Source organism: Oncorhynchus clarkii, chromosome 4 (assembly GCF_045791955.1).
Source record: "Oncorhynchus clarkii lewisi isolate Uvic-CL-2024 chromosome 4, UVic_Ocla_1.0, whole genome shotgun sequence".
NCBI classification, from domain to species: Eukaryota; Metazoa; Chordata; class Actinopteri; order Salmoniformes; family Salmonidae; genus Oncorhynchus; species Oncorhynchus clarkii.
The window spans coordinates 64913633-64934724 of NC_092150.1; the positions used below are offsets into that span (position 1 = coordinate 64913633).

The 21092-nt window shown below is 41.9% G+C and overlaps 1 protein-coding gene across 2 annotated transcripts in view; it reads right to left on the reverse strand.

Moving 5' to 3' along the window:
• Positions 1 to 1532: 1532 nt before the first annotated feature.
• The window catches only part of LOC139407140 (solute carrier family 35 member F1-like), a 113538-nt gene continuing 93978 nt past the window's right edge, over positions 1533 to 21092 (reverse strand). For both annotated transcript variants that reach the window (XM_071150588.1, XM_071150589.1), the window contains exons 6-8: positions 20188 to 20240; positions 16589 to 16743; positions 1533 to 3592 (exon numbers count right to left, since the gene is read on the reverse strand). In XM_071150588.1, the coding sequence (XP_071006689.1) occupies positions 3368 to 3592; positions 16589 to 16743; positions 20188 to 20240 (433 nt within the window). In that variant the 3' untranslated portion in view covers positions 1533 to 3367. The remainder of the gene's footprint in view (positions 3593 to 16588; positions 16744 to 20187; positions 20241 to 21092) is intronic.

Below are 21092 nucleotides of genomic sequence, written 5' to 3' on the forward strand. Positions count from 1 at the left end.
TAGGCTTGTGTGCGGCTGCTCAGCCATGGAAACCCAATTCATTAAGCTCCCAAAGAACAGTTATTGTGCTGACGTTGCTTCCACCGGCAGTTTGGAACTCGGTAGTGAGTGTTGCAACCGAGGACAGACAATTTTTAAGCTCTACACGTCTCAGCACTCGGCGGTCCTGTTCTGTGAGCTTTAAATAGCCGAATCCACTCATTTGAAGGGGTGTCCACATACTTTTGTATATACACTACCTTTCAAAAGTTTAGGGTCACTTAGAAATGTCCTTGTTTTTGAAAAAAATCACTTTTTTTGTCCATTAAAATAACATAAAATGTATCAGAAATACAGTGTAGACACTTAATATTGTAAATGACTATTGTAGCTGGAAACGGCTGACTTTTAATGGAATATCTACATAGGCGTACAGAGGCCCATTATCAGCAACCATCACTCCTGTGTTCCAATGGCACGTTGTGTTAGCTAATCCAAGTTTATCATTTTAAAAGACTAATTGATCATTAGAAAACCCTTTTGCAATTATGTTAGTACAGCTGAAAACTGTTGTTCTGATTAAAGAAGCAATACAACTGGCCTTCTTTAGACTAGTTGAGTATCTGGAGCATCAGCAAAGTCACCTCTTCACTGTTGACGTTGAGACTGGTGTTTTGCGGGTACTATTTAATGAAGCTTCCAGTTGAGGACTTGTGAGGCATCTGTTTCTCAAACTAGACACTCTAGCGTACTTGTCCTCTTACTCAGTTGTGCATTGGGGCTTCCCACTCCTCTTTCTATTCTGGTTAGAGCCAGTTTGCGCTGTACTGTGAAGGGAGTAGTACACAGCGTTGTACGAGATCTTCAGTTTCTTGGTAATTTCTCACATGGAATAGCCTTCATTTCTCAGAACAAGAATAAACTGATGAGTCTCAGAAGAAAGTCTTTGTTTCTGGACATTTTGAGCCTGTAATCAAACCCACAACTAATGATGCTCCAGATACTCAACTAGTCTAAAGGCCAGTTTTATTGCTTCTTTAATCAAAACAACCGTTTTCAGCTGTGCTAACATAATTGCAAAAGGGTTTTCTAATGATCAATTAGCCTTTTAAAATGATAAACTTGGATTAGCTAACACAACATGCCATTGGAACACAGGAGTGATGGTTGCTGATAATGGGCCTCTGTACGCCTATGTAGATATTCCATAGAAAATCTGCCGTTTCCAGCTACAATAGTCATTTACAAGATGAATGTCTACGCTGTATTTCTGATCAACTTGATGTTATTTTAATGGACAAAAAAATGTTTTTCTTTCAAAAACAAGGACATTTCTAAGTGACCCCAAACTTTTGAACGGTAGTATAGTATAGTGTACCAAAAGATGAATAGGCTATTCCAAAAATGCTAACTGAACCGGGCCGATCGAAATCAAGAGCAGCTGTTCAGGGTGTTACCATTTAGCTACATTAGTTAAAACAACTTTCAACCAATTGCGTGGTGATCATCATCATCAGGAGGAAGTTTGTATAAATCACACAGTTCTCTCAATCTCTGTTTGACAAAGTATTTTATTTGAAAACAATTTACAGTTAATAGACATTACCACAGCCAATCCACCTAGAACATGCAAATATCAAAATGGTAAATGACTGCAGATTTCTCTCTGTTTACATCATATGCCACTGCTATATGAGGACTTAAGTTTCAGTTGAAGGTTTAGGCCTACCCATTGGGTACAATATGTCATCAGTATGTTACTATTTTAATTCATCTAGGTGATTTAAGCAAAGTACAGCCTAAGTACCCACACATCTAAAGAATATTGATAGCACGTTTAGGCCTTACACAAGACAGCAACCTTTCCTTTAAACCTTTGGCAATGTTAAGGTTGTGACTTGTATTCGAAGTGCAATGCAGTATGCAAAGTAAGAGATCCAATGTTTTCCCTCTGATGTTCCATATAAATTGATTTTGGCATTACATCCTGATGCATACTGTATGTACAGACCCACTTTATCATATCAAGTTTAGGAAAAACCCTATGATTTAAGATATTGCAATCTGGTCCCTATGACCAAATTACATTCGCTGAGTCTGGCAAAAATGAACGTTTCACATGTTCCAGAATATGATGAAAGCGAACGAATAACTGTTTCAACATGACCTGCTCTTTCAGTGTTGTATGTGGGGACCTGCACTCAGGAATGAATTGTGGATGTGGTTATCTGACCCAGTGATAGCATGTGAATCTGCACAACCACTCTCTCCAATCTTCAGTTGTAAATAGTGTTCCTGTGTGTTTACTTGCCACAAATCTTCACCATGTTTTGAGTGGTGTGATATTTCCGTTTCTCTGCGTTTCAGACCAAGATACTTTTATTTTAAGCAACACTTCTGACAGCAAGGGCTCCAATGCACCAACATCAAATAGAATACAAAACAGAGGATAATATTACTTTGAAAGAAATAGATTCCAAATCGTTCCATTAATGTGCTTTGGATAAAATCCAGCAGGGAATAAAAAGCAAACACAAAATACAATCCAACAGCTGGACAATCAGTAAAACAGAACATCACAATTCTGGAATGACATGTGCATTGTGATCATCACATTATTTTCTCTATCAACTCGAGTTCGGTGTACGTATGAACAATGAAACAAATGTACAATAATCACTTCGCTTCATTAGGAATCCGGATATATTTGTCTTTATGCCCACTGGCCTCGGGAGATAATGTCTCCAACATGGAAAGTTGGATATATGTGCGGTTTAGTAAGTAGTTGTAAGGGCAGACTAAATGTAATGCAGAGAAGCAGTCCACAGTGCTCTAAATAGAGTTTATTCATTTAAATTGAGGGGCCACAGTATCCAATGTCTTCAGACAATTCTGGGCTTACAAGGAAGGGGCCATTTATAAATGTGCAGCTCACACACACAACAGTAATACATTGTAAGGCACTGACTCGTGGTAAGTCTGTGTATTACTTTATCTTATCTCTGAGGGAACAATACAACACTGGAATAAAGTCAATGGGAGAGCTAGACCCACAGCTCAAATTCAAATCTTTAAAATCCAATAAAGTTCTGTGCTGATGTAAAAAAAAAAAAGAAACAAGTCACCATTTACACAAGCCTTTAACACAAAACCATTTTAAACATGTCCAATGCACAGTAAGAGGGAATGTGATGGGGGAACAGTATATTTCTATACATGAAACAAATCCTCAATCTGAAATAGTCACTGCTATCTATTCACAGTTTGTGATCACAGTGTACTTTTGCTAGTTTGCTACATGATTATATCTTTATCATTCAGTGATCATTATCATTCTCTCTGTACAGAATCTGGGAGGCGGTGCAGTGGATGATTAGGCTCCAGCCCCTCAGGCCACCCTGATGCGAGGCTCCTCCTCTATCTCCTGCCTCAGGCTGGTATAGGTCACCGAGGGTTCCAGGGGCCCCAGAGTGGGCGTGTCCGTAATGGGGTGGCCGGCGTTGCGGAACTGCTTGTAGATGCGCGGGTCCTGGGCCACGTAGGTAGAGGAAGAGGTGTAGAGGACCAGACCCAGCACAATGATGATGAAGGACAGGAGGTAGAGCCCTGAAAACTGGAGCAGACACATACACTCAGTCAACTGAGAAATTGCTTATATTGGTCCTATTTCAGAAGTGTGTACTAATACACATGTCTAAATTGGAGAAAAAATGTTTTTGCATATCCAACTCCCCCTGAGAGTGGGGTCTTGGTCAGGGTCTGCCATTATTAACAGCAACCTTGAGCAATTAGGGTTAAGTGCCTTGCTCAAGGGCACATTGTGTAGGCTCTGGGATTCGAACTAGAGACATTTCAGTTACTGACCCAACGCTCTAACCGCTAGGCTACCTGCTGCCTCCAACAAACAAACCTAAATAATCTCTGTCTGATAAGATGAACATATTGAGGGCATTGTAATAGCAGTGCTCTGAGTTTCCAACAGGCTGCCTTGAGGGCTGCTCATGATCTACTGACAGATCTCATGGTACAAAAGCAAAAGGACATATTCCCCCCACATGTATACTGAACAAAAATATAAACGCAACATGTAGTGTTGGTCCCATGTTTCATGAGCTGAAATAAAAGATCCCAGAAATGTTCCATACACACAAAAAGCTGATTTCTCTCAAATTGTGTGCACAAATTTGTTTATTTCCCTGATAATCTATCCACCTGACAGGTGTGGCATATCAAGAAGCTGATTAAACAGCATGATCATTACACAGGTGCACCTTGTGCTGGGGACAATAAAATGTGCAGTTTTGTCACACAACACAATACCACAGATGTCTCATGTTTTGAGGGAGCGTATAATTGGCATGTTGACTGCAGGGATGTCCATTAGAGCTGTTGCCAGAGAATTTAATGTTAATTTCTCTACCATAAGCCCCCTCCAATGTCGTTTTAGAGAATTTGGCAGTACGTCAAACCGGCCTCACAACCGCAGACCTCGTGTATGGTGTTGTGTGGGTGAGCGGGTTGCTGATGTCAACGTTGTGAACAGAGTGCTCCATAGTGGCGGTGGGGTTATGGTATTGGCAGGCATAAGCTACGGACAACAAACACAATTGCATTTTATCGAGGCCAATTTGAATGCACGGAGATGATGAGATCTTGAGGCCCATTTTCGTAAAATGCATCTGCTGTCATCACTTCATGTTTCAGCATGATAATGCACAGCCCCATGTCGCAAGGATCTGTACACAATTTCTGGAAGCTGAAAATGTCCCAGTTCTTCCATGGCCTGCATACTCAGCAGACATGTCACCCATTGAGCATGTTAGGGATACTCTGGATAGACGTGTACGACAGTGTTCCAGTTCCCGCCAATATCCAGAAATTTCACACACTAATTGAAGAGTGGGACAATATTCCACAGCCCACAATCAACAGCCTGATCAACTCTATACAAAGGAGATGAGTCACGCTGCATGAGGCAAATGGTGGTCACACCAGATACTGACTGGTTTTCTGACCCACGCCACTCCTTTTTTTTAAGGTATCTGTGACCAACAGATCTGTATTCCCAGTCATGTGATATCCATAGATTAGGGCCTAATGAATTTATTTCAATTGACTGATTTCCTTATGACCTGTAACTCAGTCAAATCTTTGAAATTGTTGCATGTTGCGTTTATATTTTTGGTAAGTAGAATTGGAGCACTGAGTGATACAGTGATAACTACATTAATGTCTAGAAACTCAAGTTAAGAATGAGGAAAATAATGAAAAGCATTTGGCAGAGGATGAGGTAATGAGCATTTGAAAGCAGAAAGCCTACTTCTATTCCTGGTGAACATCTATTAAGAGTCACATCCTAGAACCAGCGGTAACCTGCCATGTGACAATCCAAAAAATATCACCGTATTAAAAGACAGGGTGGTAACACCATTCTGCGATTGAGTTGACTGAACGAGGTCAAAACAACCATATTTCAACCAGCTATGTTTTCCACATTTGAGAGATACACGGCAAAAACGTATTCCTAGACCAGATTGTGGGGGAAAACAAACATGCAGAATGTTTCTTCTGTACTACGTCACATGACTTAGACATTCTGGGATCATCCCTGTTTTGATACATACAAAACCAACCAAGAGGCTGCCGACATGGCTTCGCAGACATGGATTTACAGACATACATGGCTACTGACCCTAATTAGAGGTTGTGTGAGGCAGAAAGTGACGCTACAAACCAGTCCGTTGTGTTTACACCGCAGTACACAGTGAATACTAAAATAGGCACACAGTGCATCTAAAAATGTAAAGGCCAGAAGCTCCAATGAGAATGTTACATTACACAGTCTGCGTGTCAATGGAGCTTTATGCAATGTATACATCATGCATATTACAACACACATACACTGAGCATACCAAGCATTAGGAACACCTTCCTTATATTGAGTTGCCCCCAAAACAAGTGACATCAATAAGGGATCGTAGCTTTCACCTGGATTCACCTGGTCTCAGTCTATGTCACGGAAATAGCAGGTGTTCTTAATGTTTTGTATATTCAGTGTATGTCAACATGACACATACAAGTGAGCTCCAAAAGTATTGGGGCAGTGACCATTTGTGTTGTTGTTTTGGCTCTGTACTCCAATACTTTGGATTTGAAATTACGAGGTTAAAGTGCAGATTGTCAGCTTTAATTTGAGGGTGTCAAGTCTGTGACTCAAAACATTTGTTGGAATCATTTGCTGATTCTTATGGTTGTGTTACAGCTTATGTTGTGCCCAATATAAATGAATGGTAAATAATGTATTGTGTCATTTTGGAGGCACATTTATTGTAAATAACAATAGAATATGTTTCCAAACACTTCTACATTAATGTGGATGCTACCGTGATTACAGATAATCCTGAATGAATCGTGAATAATAACCCCAAGACATGCTAACCTCTCACCATTACAATAACAGGGGAGGTTAGCATTTTTGGAGGGTATGATATTTGTGCGTCATTACTCACGATTCATTTAGGATTATCCATAACATATTCTGTTCTTCTTTACAATAAAAGTGGCTCCATAATGACACAATACATTATTTACCATTCATTTCTATTGGGCACAAATAATCTGAAACACAACCAAAACAAACAGCAAATGCATCCAACAAGTTTGTAGAGTCACAAGCTTGATGTAATCATTGTGTGCTAGGAATATGGGACCAAATACTCAATTTGTATTACTTTAATACATAAGTGAATTTGTCCCAATACTTCTGGTCCCCTATAATGGGGGGACTATGTATGTAACGGTCCCAAAACTTTCGGAGCTCTCTGTAGGTCATAGTCTATAGTATAGTGTTCCAACAAGGGTTTGATAGAGTCTATTAAGACCACTGACTGTTTGATCTGAGTGATATATGGAAGGGGGCTGTTGATGTAATCAACTAACAACTCTACTGAAATGTTCTGTAATACTGTGACATTGGGTGTTTCTGGTCTAGTCGTCTCCTTGATTACATGCCACTTACTCTGTGGACTGATAGGTCTATTGCAATGGTTCCCAAATCGGGAGCCTCGTCTGTACAGCAGTACTGCTGGCTCTCTTTTCTCCCTGGTAGGTAATGGATTGATTAGCGGTAATGTCGCTGATTGACCAGAAACTCCACTGATCTGTTGTCCCAGGTCGGACTCCGAATCAGTCTCTGATTAGAGATAACCTAGAGTTACAGCTAAGACTGCTGCAGTGCAATAATGAACATTAACAGGAGGCAACATTATAAATCTAATGCGTCCCCACCGTAAACATTCTTTGAAAATCATAAGAGGAACCTGCTAACATCAAAATGTAAGACACTGGTTTACAATGCAATGCCTCTGGGATAATTTATGAGTGTGTTTTGACGCAATTTTGGCTCAGTTTTATGTTCGGCTCCAGGGGGTGAATATGGGGCCTTCTTAAACATGCTAAGAGGCTGGGCGTCATGGGAGTAGCAGAAATAACATCTCAAGTCCCTCTGGTCATAAAAGCCTTGTTATCACTATCAGTCTTCTGATCTCAAAACAAACACAGATATTATATATTATTAAACGTCTGTTTAAGATTTACATTCAGACCGCTCAATAGATACAGAGCAGAGATACGGTAGATTCCTTTCCTCTCAGGGCAGCCCCTCAGGATGCCAAAGCACCATGTCAGTCTCCATTCATAATGCCCATGTTGGTCCCCCTCTCTGGCCAGCCTGCAGTGGGCAGCAGCCCCTTCTCTGGGTAAACACGATTACCACACCATACAGTACATTTGAAATGTATTCAGACCCCTTGACTTTTTCCACACTTTGTTACGTTACAGCCTTATTCTAAAATGGATTACATTTTTTCCCATCAATCAACACAACAATACCCCATAATGACAAAGTGAAAACAGGTTTAAAAAATTTTGCGAATGTATTAAAAATAAAACGCAGAGGTCTCCCGGGTGGCGCAGTGGTCTAGGGAACTCCATCGCAGTGCTAGCTGTGCCACCAGAGACTCTGGGTTCGCGCCCAGGCTCTGTCGCAGCCGGCCGCGACCGAGAGGTCCGTGGGGCGACTCACAATTGGCCTAGCATCGTCAAGGTTAGGAAGGGTTTGGCCGGTAGCGGTATCCTTGTCTCATTGCGCACTAGCGACTCCTGTGGCGCATTGCATGCTAACCAGGTCGCCAGGTGCACGGTGATTCCTCCGACACATTGGTGCGGTTTGGCTTCCGGTTTGGATGCGCACTGTGTTAAGAAGCAGTGCAGCTTGGTTGGGTTGTGTTTCGGAGGACGCATGGCTTTCGACCTTCGTCTCTCCCAAGCCCGTACGGGAGTTGTAGCGATGAGACAAGATTGTAACTACTAACAATTGGATACCACGAAATTGGGGAGATTTAATTTTTTGTTTTTAAAAGCAGAAATACCTTTACATAAGTACTCAGACCCTTTGCTATGAGACTCGAAACTGAGCTCAGCTGCATTCTGTTGCAATTGATCATCATGAGATGTTTCTACAACTTGATTGGAGTTCACCTGTGGTAAATTCAATTGACTGGACATTATTTGGAAAGGCACACACATGTCTATATAAGGTCCCAAAGTTGACAGTGCATGTAAGAGCAAAAAGCAAGCCATGAGCTCGAAGGAATTGTCCATGGAGCTCCGAGACAGGATTGTGTCAAGGCACAGATCTGGGGAAGGGTACCAAAACATTTATGCAGCATTGAAGGTCCCCAAGAACACAGTGGTATGCATCATTCTTAAATGGAAGAAGTTTGGAATCACCAAGACTCTTCCTAAACTGAGCAATCGGGGGAGAAGGACCTTGGTCAGGGAGTTGACCAAGAACTTGATGGTCACTCTGACAGAGCTCCAGAGTTCCTCTGTGGAGATGGGAGAACATTCCAGAAGGAAAACCATCTCTGCAGAAGGACAGCCACCAATCAGGCCTTTATGGTAGTGTGGCCAGACGGAAGCCACTCCTCAGTAAAAGGCACATAACAGCACGCTTGGAGTTTGCCAAAAGGCATCTAAAGGACTACTCTCAGACCATGAGAAACACAATTCTCTTGTCTGATGAAGCCAAGATTGAACTCTTTGGAAACCTGGCACCATCCCTACGGTGAAGCATGGTGGTGGCAGCATCATGCTGTGGGGATGTTTTTCAGCGGCAGGGACTGGGAGACTAGTCAGGATCGAGGGAAAGATGAACGGAGCAAAGTACAGAGAGATCCTTCATGAAAACCTGGTTCACCTTCCAGCAGGACAACGACCCTAAGCACACAGTCAAGACAATGTAGGAGTGACTTCGGGGACAAGTCTCTGAATGTCCTTGAGTAGCCCAGCCAGAGCCCGGACTTGAACCCGATTGGACATCTCTGGAGAGTCCTGAAAATAGATGTGCAGTGACATTCCCGATCAAACCTAACAAAGCTTGAGAGGATCTGCAGAGAAGAATGGGACAAACTCCCTAAATACAAGTGTGCCAAGCTTGTAGCATCATACCCAAGAAGTCTCAAGGCTGTAATCGCTGAGAAAGGTGCTTCAACAAAGTACTTAGTAAAGGGCCTGAAAAAAACTTTATTTGCTTTATCATTATGGGTTATTGTGTGTAGATTGATTAGGGGGAAAACGATTGTAACCTGTAACCTAACAAAATGTGGAAAAAGTCAAGGGGTCTGAATACTTTCTGAACGCACTGTACACAATTATACGGCTCCTGGGTGTTGGAGCTAGCAGCGAGAGAGAGAGGTAGAGTGATAAAGAGAAAGAGAGAAGCATAGAGTGTGGAAGAGAAAAGCACACACACACCACCATTACCATGTGTTCTAAGCTTTTGAGAAATATGGATGAATTAGTAAAGTCCAGGCTTTTATTTAGCCCGTCGATTGCCTTTGGCCTGAGATTGTGTCTAGATGTGCCTTATGCTGCAGCAATATGGAGCAATCCTCTAGAAACCAAACAAACTAGACAAGATAAACAACCAAGGAACGAAATAGATGAATAGCATACAATGAATATAATATTGTCTCGGAACAATAGCAGCCAAACACAGAATAGAGTAGATATAAAAACATTTTGGCCATACATTTACAGAAACAACATTAAATACATGACGCATGAACGTCACTGTCACAGAAGCAGGCAGAGGGAGTCATCACAAATAACGACATAATTAATCCTTCCCATTTCGTGCCACTGAAATATGAATCATTACCCTGACAACCAGGAATTATCTCTCTCTGGAGACACACACCCCTTTTGCTGCGCAGCAATACTTCGTCTGCAGGGTTTCAATTTAGCATTTGCTAAAGTAAACACTCCTGAGAACAATATCAATGTAGACCACGTGAAACAAATCATGCAAATGACTCTGTCAAGAAATTTCGTCAGCCGGTGATTGTCAAGCAAATAACTGTCGGTCTCACGGTAATTGATCGATCATTAATTAACATAAACATATTTAGCATCTCCTGGCTTCCACACAATACATCCATGTAATATAGCCTATACTTTCACAATAAATCCATGATTTATTTTAGGCAGGTCTAAAGAAGCATGATATGAAGAAAATGTAGTCTATTTCAGAAGAACAGAATAGCATAATGAGTTGTCCATATGTTAGGTCCTGATGTGGCTATGCCAAATGGCTGTGGGCTACACTAGTTCCTTTAGCAGACAATATTTGTTTATAATTCCGGATAATTATTTTATATTATGAGGAATACAACTTGAACAAAGCTGAATAAAAATATAAATAAAGTCTCCAAACGATTTGAGGGAGAGCGCACATGCGGATAATCTGTGTTGAGCGGTTATCAAAGAAATAGGTACTTCTATATGCTTAATTTAGAGTTATGTAAATTCAGTTGTTCTACAAACGTTGGGCTACATGTTTGGACTTTTAATACATTGTAAGGCCGCATGATGAGAATCTAATGATGATTTGGAAAAAGTCGCTTGAAAGGCATGAGCTCTGCTTGGGTTTTTTTTGCGCAGGCTGTGCACACTCCAATAGTCTCTCATTCACAATTTGACAAGCACTTGATAATGCATCGAATTTCACGCCGGCATTCCCTTTGTGGCCTTACTGCAGTATGCTGGGCGAAGAACATTCCGAAATCTCTTCCAATACACATTGCCTCTGTCCATCAGAGGTGAATCAGTTGCATGCACAGCTCAAGCAAGACATTCATCAGCATTTCTCTGACTACGTTCCTCCACTGAGTCCATAAAACTTCTGATTCCAGGAGCTGTTGCTATCAATAAGGTGTCTGATTCATAATTTCCAACTCGAATAGAAGTAGAGGGACCTTTGTCAGAGGTTGCTTGTTGTGAGCGCTGAGGGAACTTTATGCACTTAAATAGCGAATGGAGGATGCTTTTCCTGTGGTTTATTTTCATGCGAGCCAGGTAGGCTATACTCCTGTTGTAAAGAGAAGCAATGTGCTTAATATTAGGAAAGTTGAGAAATGAATATAGTAGGCCTAGCCTATAGAAAGCTGATGGGATGCTCATCTTTTTATTAGCGGCCATCACTCTGTTTTCTCTAGCAGTTGCATAGCCTGTAGAAATGTTGTGCAACATGAGCTCATGGGCTCTCTTGAAGTGTTTGATTAGATTTTTGAAGACATTTGCATTGATATCAGAGTAATTAGAGGGACAATAGAGTGCTGAGTACCAGGCAGTTAGCAAGTTTGGTAGGCTACTAATGACCATCAGCAGCGTCAGAGCATAGAGAAGCCTAATTACTGTGACTAAACGGTCATGTGGAATTTGACTGCCTTTGTGACTCTTGACCACCGGTGTGGCGGTAATATGGTCACCGCAACAGCCCCAGTCAAGGCTTTTATTAACACGTGGAGTAACAGGCACAGAGACAGTGCTTTTGCAGGGAGGGAGAATATATGAGAGGAGAAAGCCATAACTGAAAACTGAGAGGAATACATTCTACATCTCCACATACTCTAGTTGACATGAACCTAGACACGGCTACAGCCCTGCATACCGTGATAGAAACTCAGAAGCGAGAGGAAAGGGAAAAAGACTTTCACCACCACTGTTCATCATCCAATGTCGTAAAATCTTCGGGGAGAATTCAAATATAGCCGTTTTCATTTAAGCAGATGGTGTGTTATTGTTGATTGCCCTTTGCCTGTACCTTTCCCTTGTTGCTCTGTTCTGGGATTATGATTTGTGATTTGCACGAGAGTTTAGAGATTAGACTCCCATCAGGCCATGGTCTCCTCCTACTGTGGTCGCAGCAGTTAGAGATAGCATCACATGACACCAGCCACAGCTCATTTGAATGCATCCCAGCTTCGCTATACTGTGAGGACATGAGACATTTAGAGAATATGAATCAAATATGACTGTCTGAGGATAGAGGTAGAAGATCTTGGTTTTCTGCTCCTGCTGCTCCCAGCACTGTTTAACCAAACCATTAGCACTGCAATCTTCATGATTGACGATTTCCACCCAAGGACAAACATGTATTTTTGAAAAGTAATTCCGGACACCACTATCATTTCAACATTGGACAGTATGCTCTCCTGAGAATTGTATTGTCCCATAAAGCACATATTGTGAACCGCTGACACAAGCATTCCATCACGCCGATGCGTTCATTCCTCACGCTAGACTGGTTAGAGGCAAAGATTACAGCTGTGGTCAAAGTGGTCTGGTCAGGGGGCTGAGACAGAGTCCGAAGCCAAATCAATAAACGCTGCCTCAACAACTTCCTTGTTCCCTCATCTTTCCCTGCAGTCGATTTACAGCACAACACTAATAAACCAACCGTTACATACAGTATTGTTGTTGCTAATATATGGAGAGAATGATAGGGCATATTCATTCAAATTTGCTCAGCTAAATGCTGCAAATGTTTTAGCCAAAATGCCAGTGTCTATCTATCACAGCCAAGGCATTGTGTCAGATCTTAATGCAGAATATTCCATCAATACTGAAACTAATTAGAGACCTTTACATTCTCCACTACCCTCCTGATGCTCTACAGTATAATGCTATTAATATGAATTCATCCTCCACTGTCAATAATAGCCCACAAGTCCCTGCATCTCCCCTTAGGAGTTCAAAAGCAATTAGTTCTGGCGAGGAACATGGATGCTTGTGTTGTTCCTAAGCAATTTGATTGGAACAAGATTTAATGTTTACTTTACGTTGACTGTAGGTGCAATAAGGGCATCAGACGACTAACAAAATGAGAAAATAAAGAAATTAGAAACTGCTATGATTCATCTTTGAATGATTCAATCAGACACAGTAGCATGGTCCTATAGTAGAAACTCCAAAGGACAGATATGTCTCAGGTGTTGAATGGAATGCTTTCTTCTCTGCCAAGACTGGCAATTTGAATGACTTTGGTACCTTAAGATATGTACTCTTTCAGTGCTTAAAAGACAGACATATTATCCAAAGTACAACTCAATCATTTTCTGGTTCTTTGGGGATTGCTGGTCGAGTCTGGTCGGTAATAGCTCTTGCCTTCAAAGCAGCGCAGACGCTGTAGAAATGCATCCAGAGGCCATGCCAATATTGAGTTCACTTCTCTCTTACTTCCCACACTGACTGCCTGCAATGGCTTCCAATGGATTACAGGTGTAGAATAAGTCATTCATATTCTACACAGTGGGTAGGGGAGCATGCATATAGAGAGGAATCAGCAGAGGACTGATTGGGGTGGTGGTCTGCAGTAGACGTGGCTATTTGTCAATGCAAGACCACCTTGAGGAAGCTTACAGGGACAGGGAGGGGGAGGGGGAGAGAGAGAGAAGAGGGAGCAAGAGAGAGAAACAAAAGAGGGAGAGATTTTGTAAAAAAATATTGTTTATCTGTTCTCTTGCTCTGCATGTATCCACAAAGGTAAATAACAAGTGGCCTGTGTACTGCATATACTTATCCCCTCTCCATTGCACTGGCTGCTGTTGACCCAACATAACAAATGAGACAAGGTAGAGGTCTAATATTATTAGGAAATGTTAATTTCATGGACAGACCGCAATGGATACTTCCTGAATTCTGCTACCGCTCGTAGCATTTGGTAATAATCTCTCTAGCCTTTCTGAGCACGGAACAATGAAGCTGTTCTCCCCCAAAACAAGGAGAAGAATATAATGAATTATTCTCATGGTCGGTAATACCCCAGAGAATCTGGCATGTGGGCGAGCTAATACAAATGAACTGACAAAATAGACTAGAGGTTTATGCTCCAGTTGTACAATTAAAATGATTGGAGTGAATGATTTAGTGATGTATACCACAGAACGTTCCATTGAACGCTCTGATGTTATCCTCTTGGATTTGTGACCTACACTAGACCTTACAACAATACCGGAAAATACGAGTTTATTACAATTTCCCAATAAATTGCTAAAACAAAAAAAAGCCTCTCTGCCCTGTGATTGTATTGTTCCTGTATTACAATACTGCAAGGTCCACTCACTCTTGTCTTCACCACCTCCAGACTGCTGATGCAAGGATCAGTTCTTATCAGAAGCTACCCTGCTCGTACTCAAAAGATCAACAGACAGCATCTCTGGACTGTGATTGGGGCGAAGTGATTGTGGTGAGGAAACGATGCCCCTTAGTGACAGCTCCAGGGCCTGATTACAACAGTCAGAGAGATGGAAGGAACAGCCTTGAGCTGATGGGAGTGTGGTAGCTACTAGCTAGACCCTTCGCTCCACTTCACGCTCTCCAATCACAGGGCAGGTTGGAGACAGTGACACAGACCCCAGGACTTAATGGCATTTCTGGGCTGAAGGAGGCTATCGCACACTTTGTACTGTGTTTATTAAGGGGCCTGCCAACCCAAGAAGCACAGTTCAAATAAAACTAGTGGTGGGACTTCATTGATAAAGAGAAAGCACTCTATTCAGAGTGGTATCTGACTCACTTCCAGGTTACATACAGTACTTACATGTATAGTACCAGTCAAAAGTTTGGACACACCTACTCATTCAAGGGTTTATTTTTTACTATGTTCTAGTATTTTTACTATTCTCTGGCAGAGAGAAACATTGTATATTGTATGAACTCTCTGAGAAGACCTGACAAATATTGTACAGACATTCAAACTTCTTCTGACCCAACAACCTAAAACATTCTTGCAGAGCTTTGTTTCTCAAGGCAAGTAAAGATTCTATCACAAAGGTATATAATCATAAACAATAAACATGTGCAGTACCAGTCAAAAGTTTGGACACACCTACTCATTCAAAGGTTTTCCTTTATTTTCACTGTTTTCTACATTGTATAATAACAGTGAAAACATCAAAACCATGAAATAACACACGGAATCATGTAGTAACCAAAAAAGTGCTAAACAAATCAAAATCTATTTTAGATTTTGGATTCTTCAAAGTAGCCACCCTTTGTCTTGATGACAGCTTTGCACACTCTTGGCATTCTCTCAACCAGCTTCATCTGGAATGCTTTTCTAATAGTTTTGAAGGCGTTCCCACATATACTGACACTTGTTTTCACTGTTATTCTACAATGTAGAAAATAGTAAAAATAAAGAAAAACCCTGGAATGAGTAGGTGTGTCCAAACTTTTGACTGGTACTGTATATACGTACAGTAGTATATACAATAAAGTTAAATCTGCCAGACATTGTTGACTGCCATCTGCCAGACATTTTTGATGCTTTAATTGGCCATGATTGACTTTGAAAAAGCTGCATTTTAAAGGTAACATAAAGAGAGGGATAACTAAGAAATACAAGTAAAATATTAGCCATATCCCTAGCCACTTTTAGAGTTAACACAACAAAGGTTTGCTGTGGTGGAAGAGAGAGTGCAGAGACAAGTTTACACGGCATAAAGCCACCCATTTTAATCTCGCTTTCTTTCTCTCTCACTTTTGCAGTGGGCGGTAATCTGCACTACATGAGTCAGAGCTGGGAAAGCGATTAGAGGGCTTTATTTATTGTAAGGCGTGACTAATGGGCAGTGTTTGGTGGTCTAGCTGCTTTAACAGTAATGATGGCCATCAGCCCACCCGGGCCGGACAGGACGGAGGAAGATGAAGGCCCACATTGTAGCCCAACCACCCTGGCACGCTGCCCTCACTGACTCTCATCGCCCTCCTTTTCATCCTCCCAAACGACAAGGCGTTGATGCCCTGCAGAAATACACGCTGGTCCTCTCTGATTTACTGAATAGCCTTTCAGTGCAGCGTGAAAGCTGCGATCGATCACTAGCTCACAGCAGGGAGGGAAAAGGCAAACCAAAAATGTTTCCCAAACAATTGGTGAAAAACCGAAGGCAATATGTGGAATAGGATTGTTTAAGATGATAGCGGTGCACAATCCCTTAAAATCGTAACAATTATGATAGATGAAAGACTGAGGGTGAAAGATAAAAACAAATCATTTATATTTGTTCGACCACACAATTAAAAGAGAGAAGGCTTACTTAACAGTCTCTTACACTAAACTGTGCTTGATCTAAATTTCATCTTATCAGAGCTGCAGCAGTAAGAGAAGAAAATCTGTACAGGAGAATGGATGCTGGAGGCTTGTGGAAAGTGTGTGTGTGTGTGTGTGTGTGTGTGTGTGTGTGTGTGTGTGTGTGGCACTCACCTTGTACTGGAACAGTAAGAGACCACAGAACAGGCTGTAGAGGTCAGCAGTCAGCAGAGAGAGGTTGACCGATGTGGCACTGCTCCTTTTGATGACCACGGGCATGAAGCTGTACAGGCCAAACATGCAGGCACTGAAGCCGATGTAGAGCAATCCTGGGGAAGGACACACACACACAGACACACAGAGCATGATGAGTGACAGATCCGCAGGGACAGAGACTGGACTATAATAATTAACTGCACAGTGCTCTCTAGAATACCAACTAGCCAGCTAGATATCATTCACCTGTCTGTCTATCAAGGGTTTGCATAGATTTGTTTTCTCCTTGTGGTCATGCAAGGACAGAAAGATCATCATCTTCATGAATGATTTTATTTATCCGTTATTTTACCAGGTAAGTTGACTGAGAACACGTTCTCATTTACACGTTCTCATCATGACAGAGTAGAGAGGGGCTCATCTTCCCCATTCATCAACACATTTCCATATTGCACGTGCAGTGATTTGTCCAATTATCTAACATTTTGGTGGATCCTGTGACATTCTTCCTGCATACCAAACATATTAATCTCTCCTGGGCAGATTCAGCTTGTAGACCGAAGAATCTGTCGGGATTGAATGGAATGCGCGAGATAACGAGCAGCATTAGTTCAGTTTTGGGGGTTTTCGTAGCTGGTTATTTGAACATATCAGGATTGGGCGAAGGCGGTGTTTAAACTGCTTCGCCTCGAGTTCTTTGTGCGTGTGCCAACAAAGGTCAGATGGGGGGGCTTTGGCGTGAGGGTGGAGAATTCGTTTTTTCCGGAACTCTCCTTTCCTAACATGTATAGACCCAGATGTTAATCACGCAAGATTTTACTGCTGTTTTAACCAAGATTACCAACGGATATAAATGGGAAAGTAATCATGTCAGCATTTCCTAATTTATCAATCTTTCACCCAAAAACATAGAATTTGTCATTTGGGGGGGGGGGGGGGGTCATATAGCGACATTCTGATCATCTTTTGTCCTGCAGAAACACGGTCATGGATTTAGTGTTGAAATAAAATGACATGCTCGTCTAGTTTCAGGTTTGACTTTTTGAAATGCATTTATGAAAGACAACTTTTACTGGCTCAGATGAAAAGACAACACAGACAGGCAATGGTAATTTGTGTCAAAACTAAACGTAAACAGCATTTATCTGTCAGATTCTGATCTCAGGCCTTCGCAGCCGTTATGAATGCTGCAAAGGCCATTTCCGACTAGCTCATTCCACCAAAAGAAATCAGGATTCCATTCAATCGCTTATCATTTTTATAGTCATTACATATCAGGAGTTGTCCTCAGCAGAGACAACAAAAATATCCACTTGTTTATCTGTAGAGAGAAGGTACTGAAGGACAGCTGACTACTGATCAGGTGGGAATTGGATAGATTTAAACACTGAAGAGTTGTAGTCCTAATCGGCATGCTCTGGTTTAGTGCATGAATTCATGACAGGCCCAAGCTACTGCATGTAACAGGACGAGACTGTTTTGACCAAAACAAAGGTCAACATTGAAGACCAGGAAGTCTCACTGTATTCAACGTTATTTTTTATTCCGATCCACTCATGAAGATGTATGCCATTTTCTGTAAGGCCAAGCACAGAGACTTCCTAACCCTTTTTCTCCAGGCGCTGTTGGTAGTTGGTGGAATAGCTGAACAGAAGGCCTCATGAGTTATTCAAAATGCCTTGTTTACTTTGTCTGGCAGCATACCAGAGAGCAATATGGCTGACACCTGCTTTTGTTAACTAAGTTGAAGTGTATCTCTGGGCTAAGTTTTAGTAGTAGTATGTAGTAGTAGTATGTAGTAGTATGAGACTGCTTTTAGAAGCACATCTAAATCCCATGAATATTCAAATCCCTGTTATTAGGAAGGATGAGCTACTGTATTTGTATGAGAATTCATGACTACCACCCGAAGAGAATCTAAAGTAAACTATCTTATTTCACGCCAGTGTATGGGCCTTTGTTTTCACCTTTCTTATGATCAATATCTGGTTATTAAGAGTAGGGGGAAAAAACACACGACTGTGGTAAGCTTGAGGAGGGAAGAAACAACAACTGATCCCACCAAGTATTTGGAAGACTCTCACAATCCTACATTTTACATGACCGAGTCCTCATTATTTTTCTAGGGCAAAGCAATCTTGGCTGAGGAGATCTTTCCTTCTGGCGCGCGCTGTGTTGTCCGTCATGGCAGTGACAGATAATGGCGTGCCCCTCAAGCCACCGCAGACTGGCTAATGCCTGTGACAAGCCAGCATCTCCTGGGACGCTACCCAAACGCCGCTATTGGCACCACGCACCCTCGCTCGCTCAATCAAAAGAAAGTGGGTAAATCCAAGTGGATTAAGGACCTAGTCACTTGCTTTGGCTTTGGAGAGCGGCGAATTGCACGTCACACATTGGGCTCCTGTATCAGTGTAAATTAAAATCAGGCATCTTCATGGGCTAACATGCTGTCTTGATTGTATTGATTGTACTTTAAATATTCAGTCAACTTAAGGGGCTACTATATACTGTACTGTAGCACCCTGTCTGGCTTGTTTGTTTCAAATGAAATATTAAGTGAACAGTCCTTGTTATAAGCAAATAAAGTGCACCCATTTATCAGTTAATGATGATGGGTTCTGACTTCTAAACTTGAAACATGAAATATCCTTGTTCATGGTACTGAGGGAGAGAGGGGAATGCAGAACGTTTATGTTCTGTCAGAACATGTTACTGTTAGACATCAGGTATCCTATGGAAAGGAGAAGGGCCACAGTCTGGTTTCTACACCAGAAGTGAATGGTTTTCTGTAGGAGGAATGTATATGTTGGGGTCAATTAAGGTTGGATATGAGCCAGGGACTTGGAATGTTACTGAGTAAGGGAAAGACAATCACATGGTTGCGGTCACTGATAAGGGTGGAGAGCTGTGGATTCGTGAGAAACGGTCAGGCCCAAGGTCAGGTCACATTAAGGGAGAAGGAACAGTTTTCTACCGACATAAAGATGCAATAAAGATGTAACCTTCGGAGAAGAGGAGGAGACTTCACCTAAATTGGGGTATATATACTGGTGGGAACATGTCTTTGTCTGTTCAGCTGTCTGACCCATTGGGTGAATAAACTTGGTTTGAGCTTTTCATAGTTGTCCACTGTTAGGTTCTAAATACCAAAGTAAAAACTAACAGTGGACACCTTCATCTCCTACCAGTAATTAATGCGGCACAACAAAATGTTCGTAAAGGTTGACACCATTCCACCATACATTTTGACTATACAGCGGCGGCCCATCCATCTTTAGCTCAGGGCCCCATCTCCTCACCCCCCCCCTACTTAATTTGCAGAGAGATCATCCAGTGACACCTCTTACAGCCTAACTGATTGCGTGAGCAGGATATGACACAGTGAGGGAGGGGGGGGGCATCTCCTCTAGACAGGGCAATCAATTCCCACTCTGCAAATGTTTAATCATCCCTGTATCACACCCCCCCCCCCCCCCCCACACACACACACACACGGGCTGCCAACTAACGCTTCAAGAGAGAGCAGCATCTAAATCCCAGTAACAGTAACTTACCAATCTGCCAGTCCCAGGGCACCCTTAACAGCTCCTTATGCTCCATGATGGCCCTGGAACAGAAAGAAAAACCATTCCCGTCAGCCAGAGGGACGCTTTGTGAGATAGGGAATACAACAGAGTTACTGACGGAGGGTGGAGAGTAAGACAGGAGGATCATAAGCAAGTCTCTTGACAGAAAAGCTCAGTTTTGACTGCTGAGCACCTGTGGTTCTGATGAGTCAGTGACAAATCAATCCTATCAGAGCGAGGCGGGGTTCAACCCTCTGACCCTACAGAATAGATCCTGGGAATTCTATTGACGGAATCCTCTGACTCCAGAGGGGCACTAACAATAGAAACAACATGGTAGACCATTTTCCCTCCGTCACCCCCCATCTGTTCCAGACAAGAGGAATGGAAAACAATCCACCCAGGTCTCGCTCTGTGACATCTCTGTGAAAAAGCGTAATTGACGAGGCGGTGCTGACGTGTTACCAAGGTTACGGTCTCGTCTGGTGCTCCCGTGTCTAAAATTAACATCAGCGAGAGACAGAAACAGAGACAGGTCCCCATGCTCTCACTGTCTTCCCCAGTAGGGATAATTTCATACATAACAAGTGGATAAATAAGTGGAGGGAAGACAGGCAATGTCTCATAACTAGTTTTTTTAATCTTCTTTAAGCCTCAGAATGAGCTCATTAAAAAGTAGTAAAACTGAACAAAAATATAAACGCAATCGGCAACAATTTCTAAGATGTTATTATTGAGTTACAGTTTATATTAGGAAATCAGTCCATTTAAATACATTCATTAGTCCCTAATCTATGAATTTCACATAACTCGGAATACAGATATGCATCTGTTGGGAACAAATACCTTAAAAATGTAAGGGCGTATCTGGTGTGACCATTGCAGTGAGACAC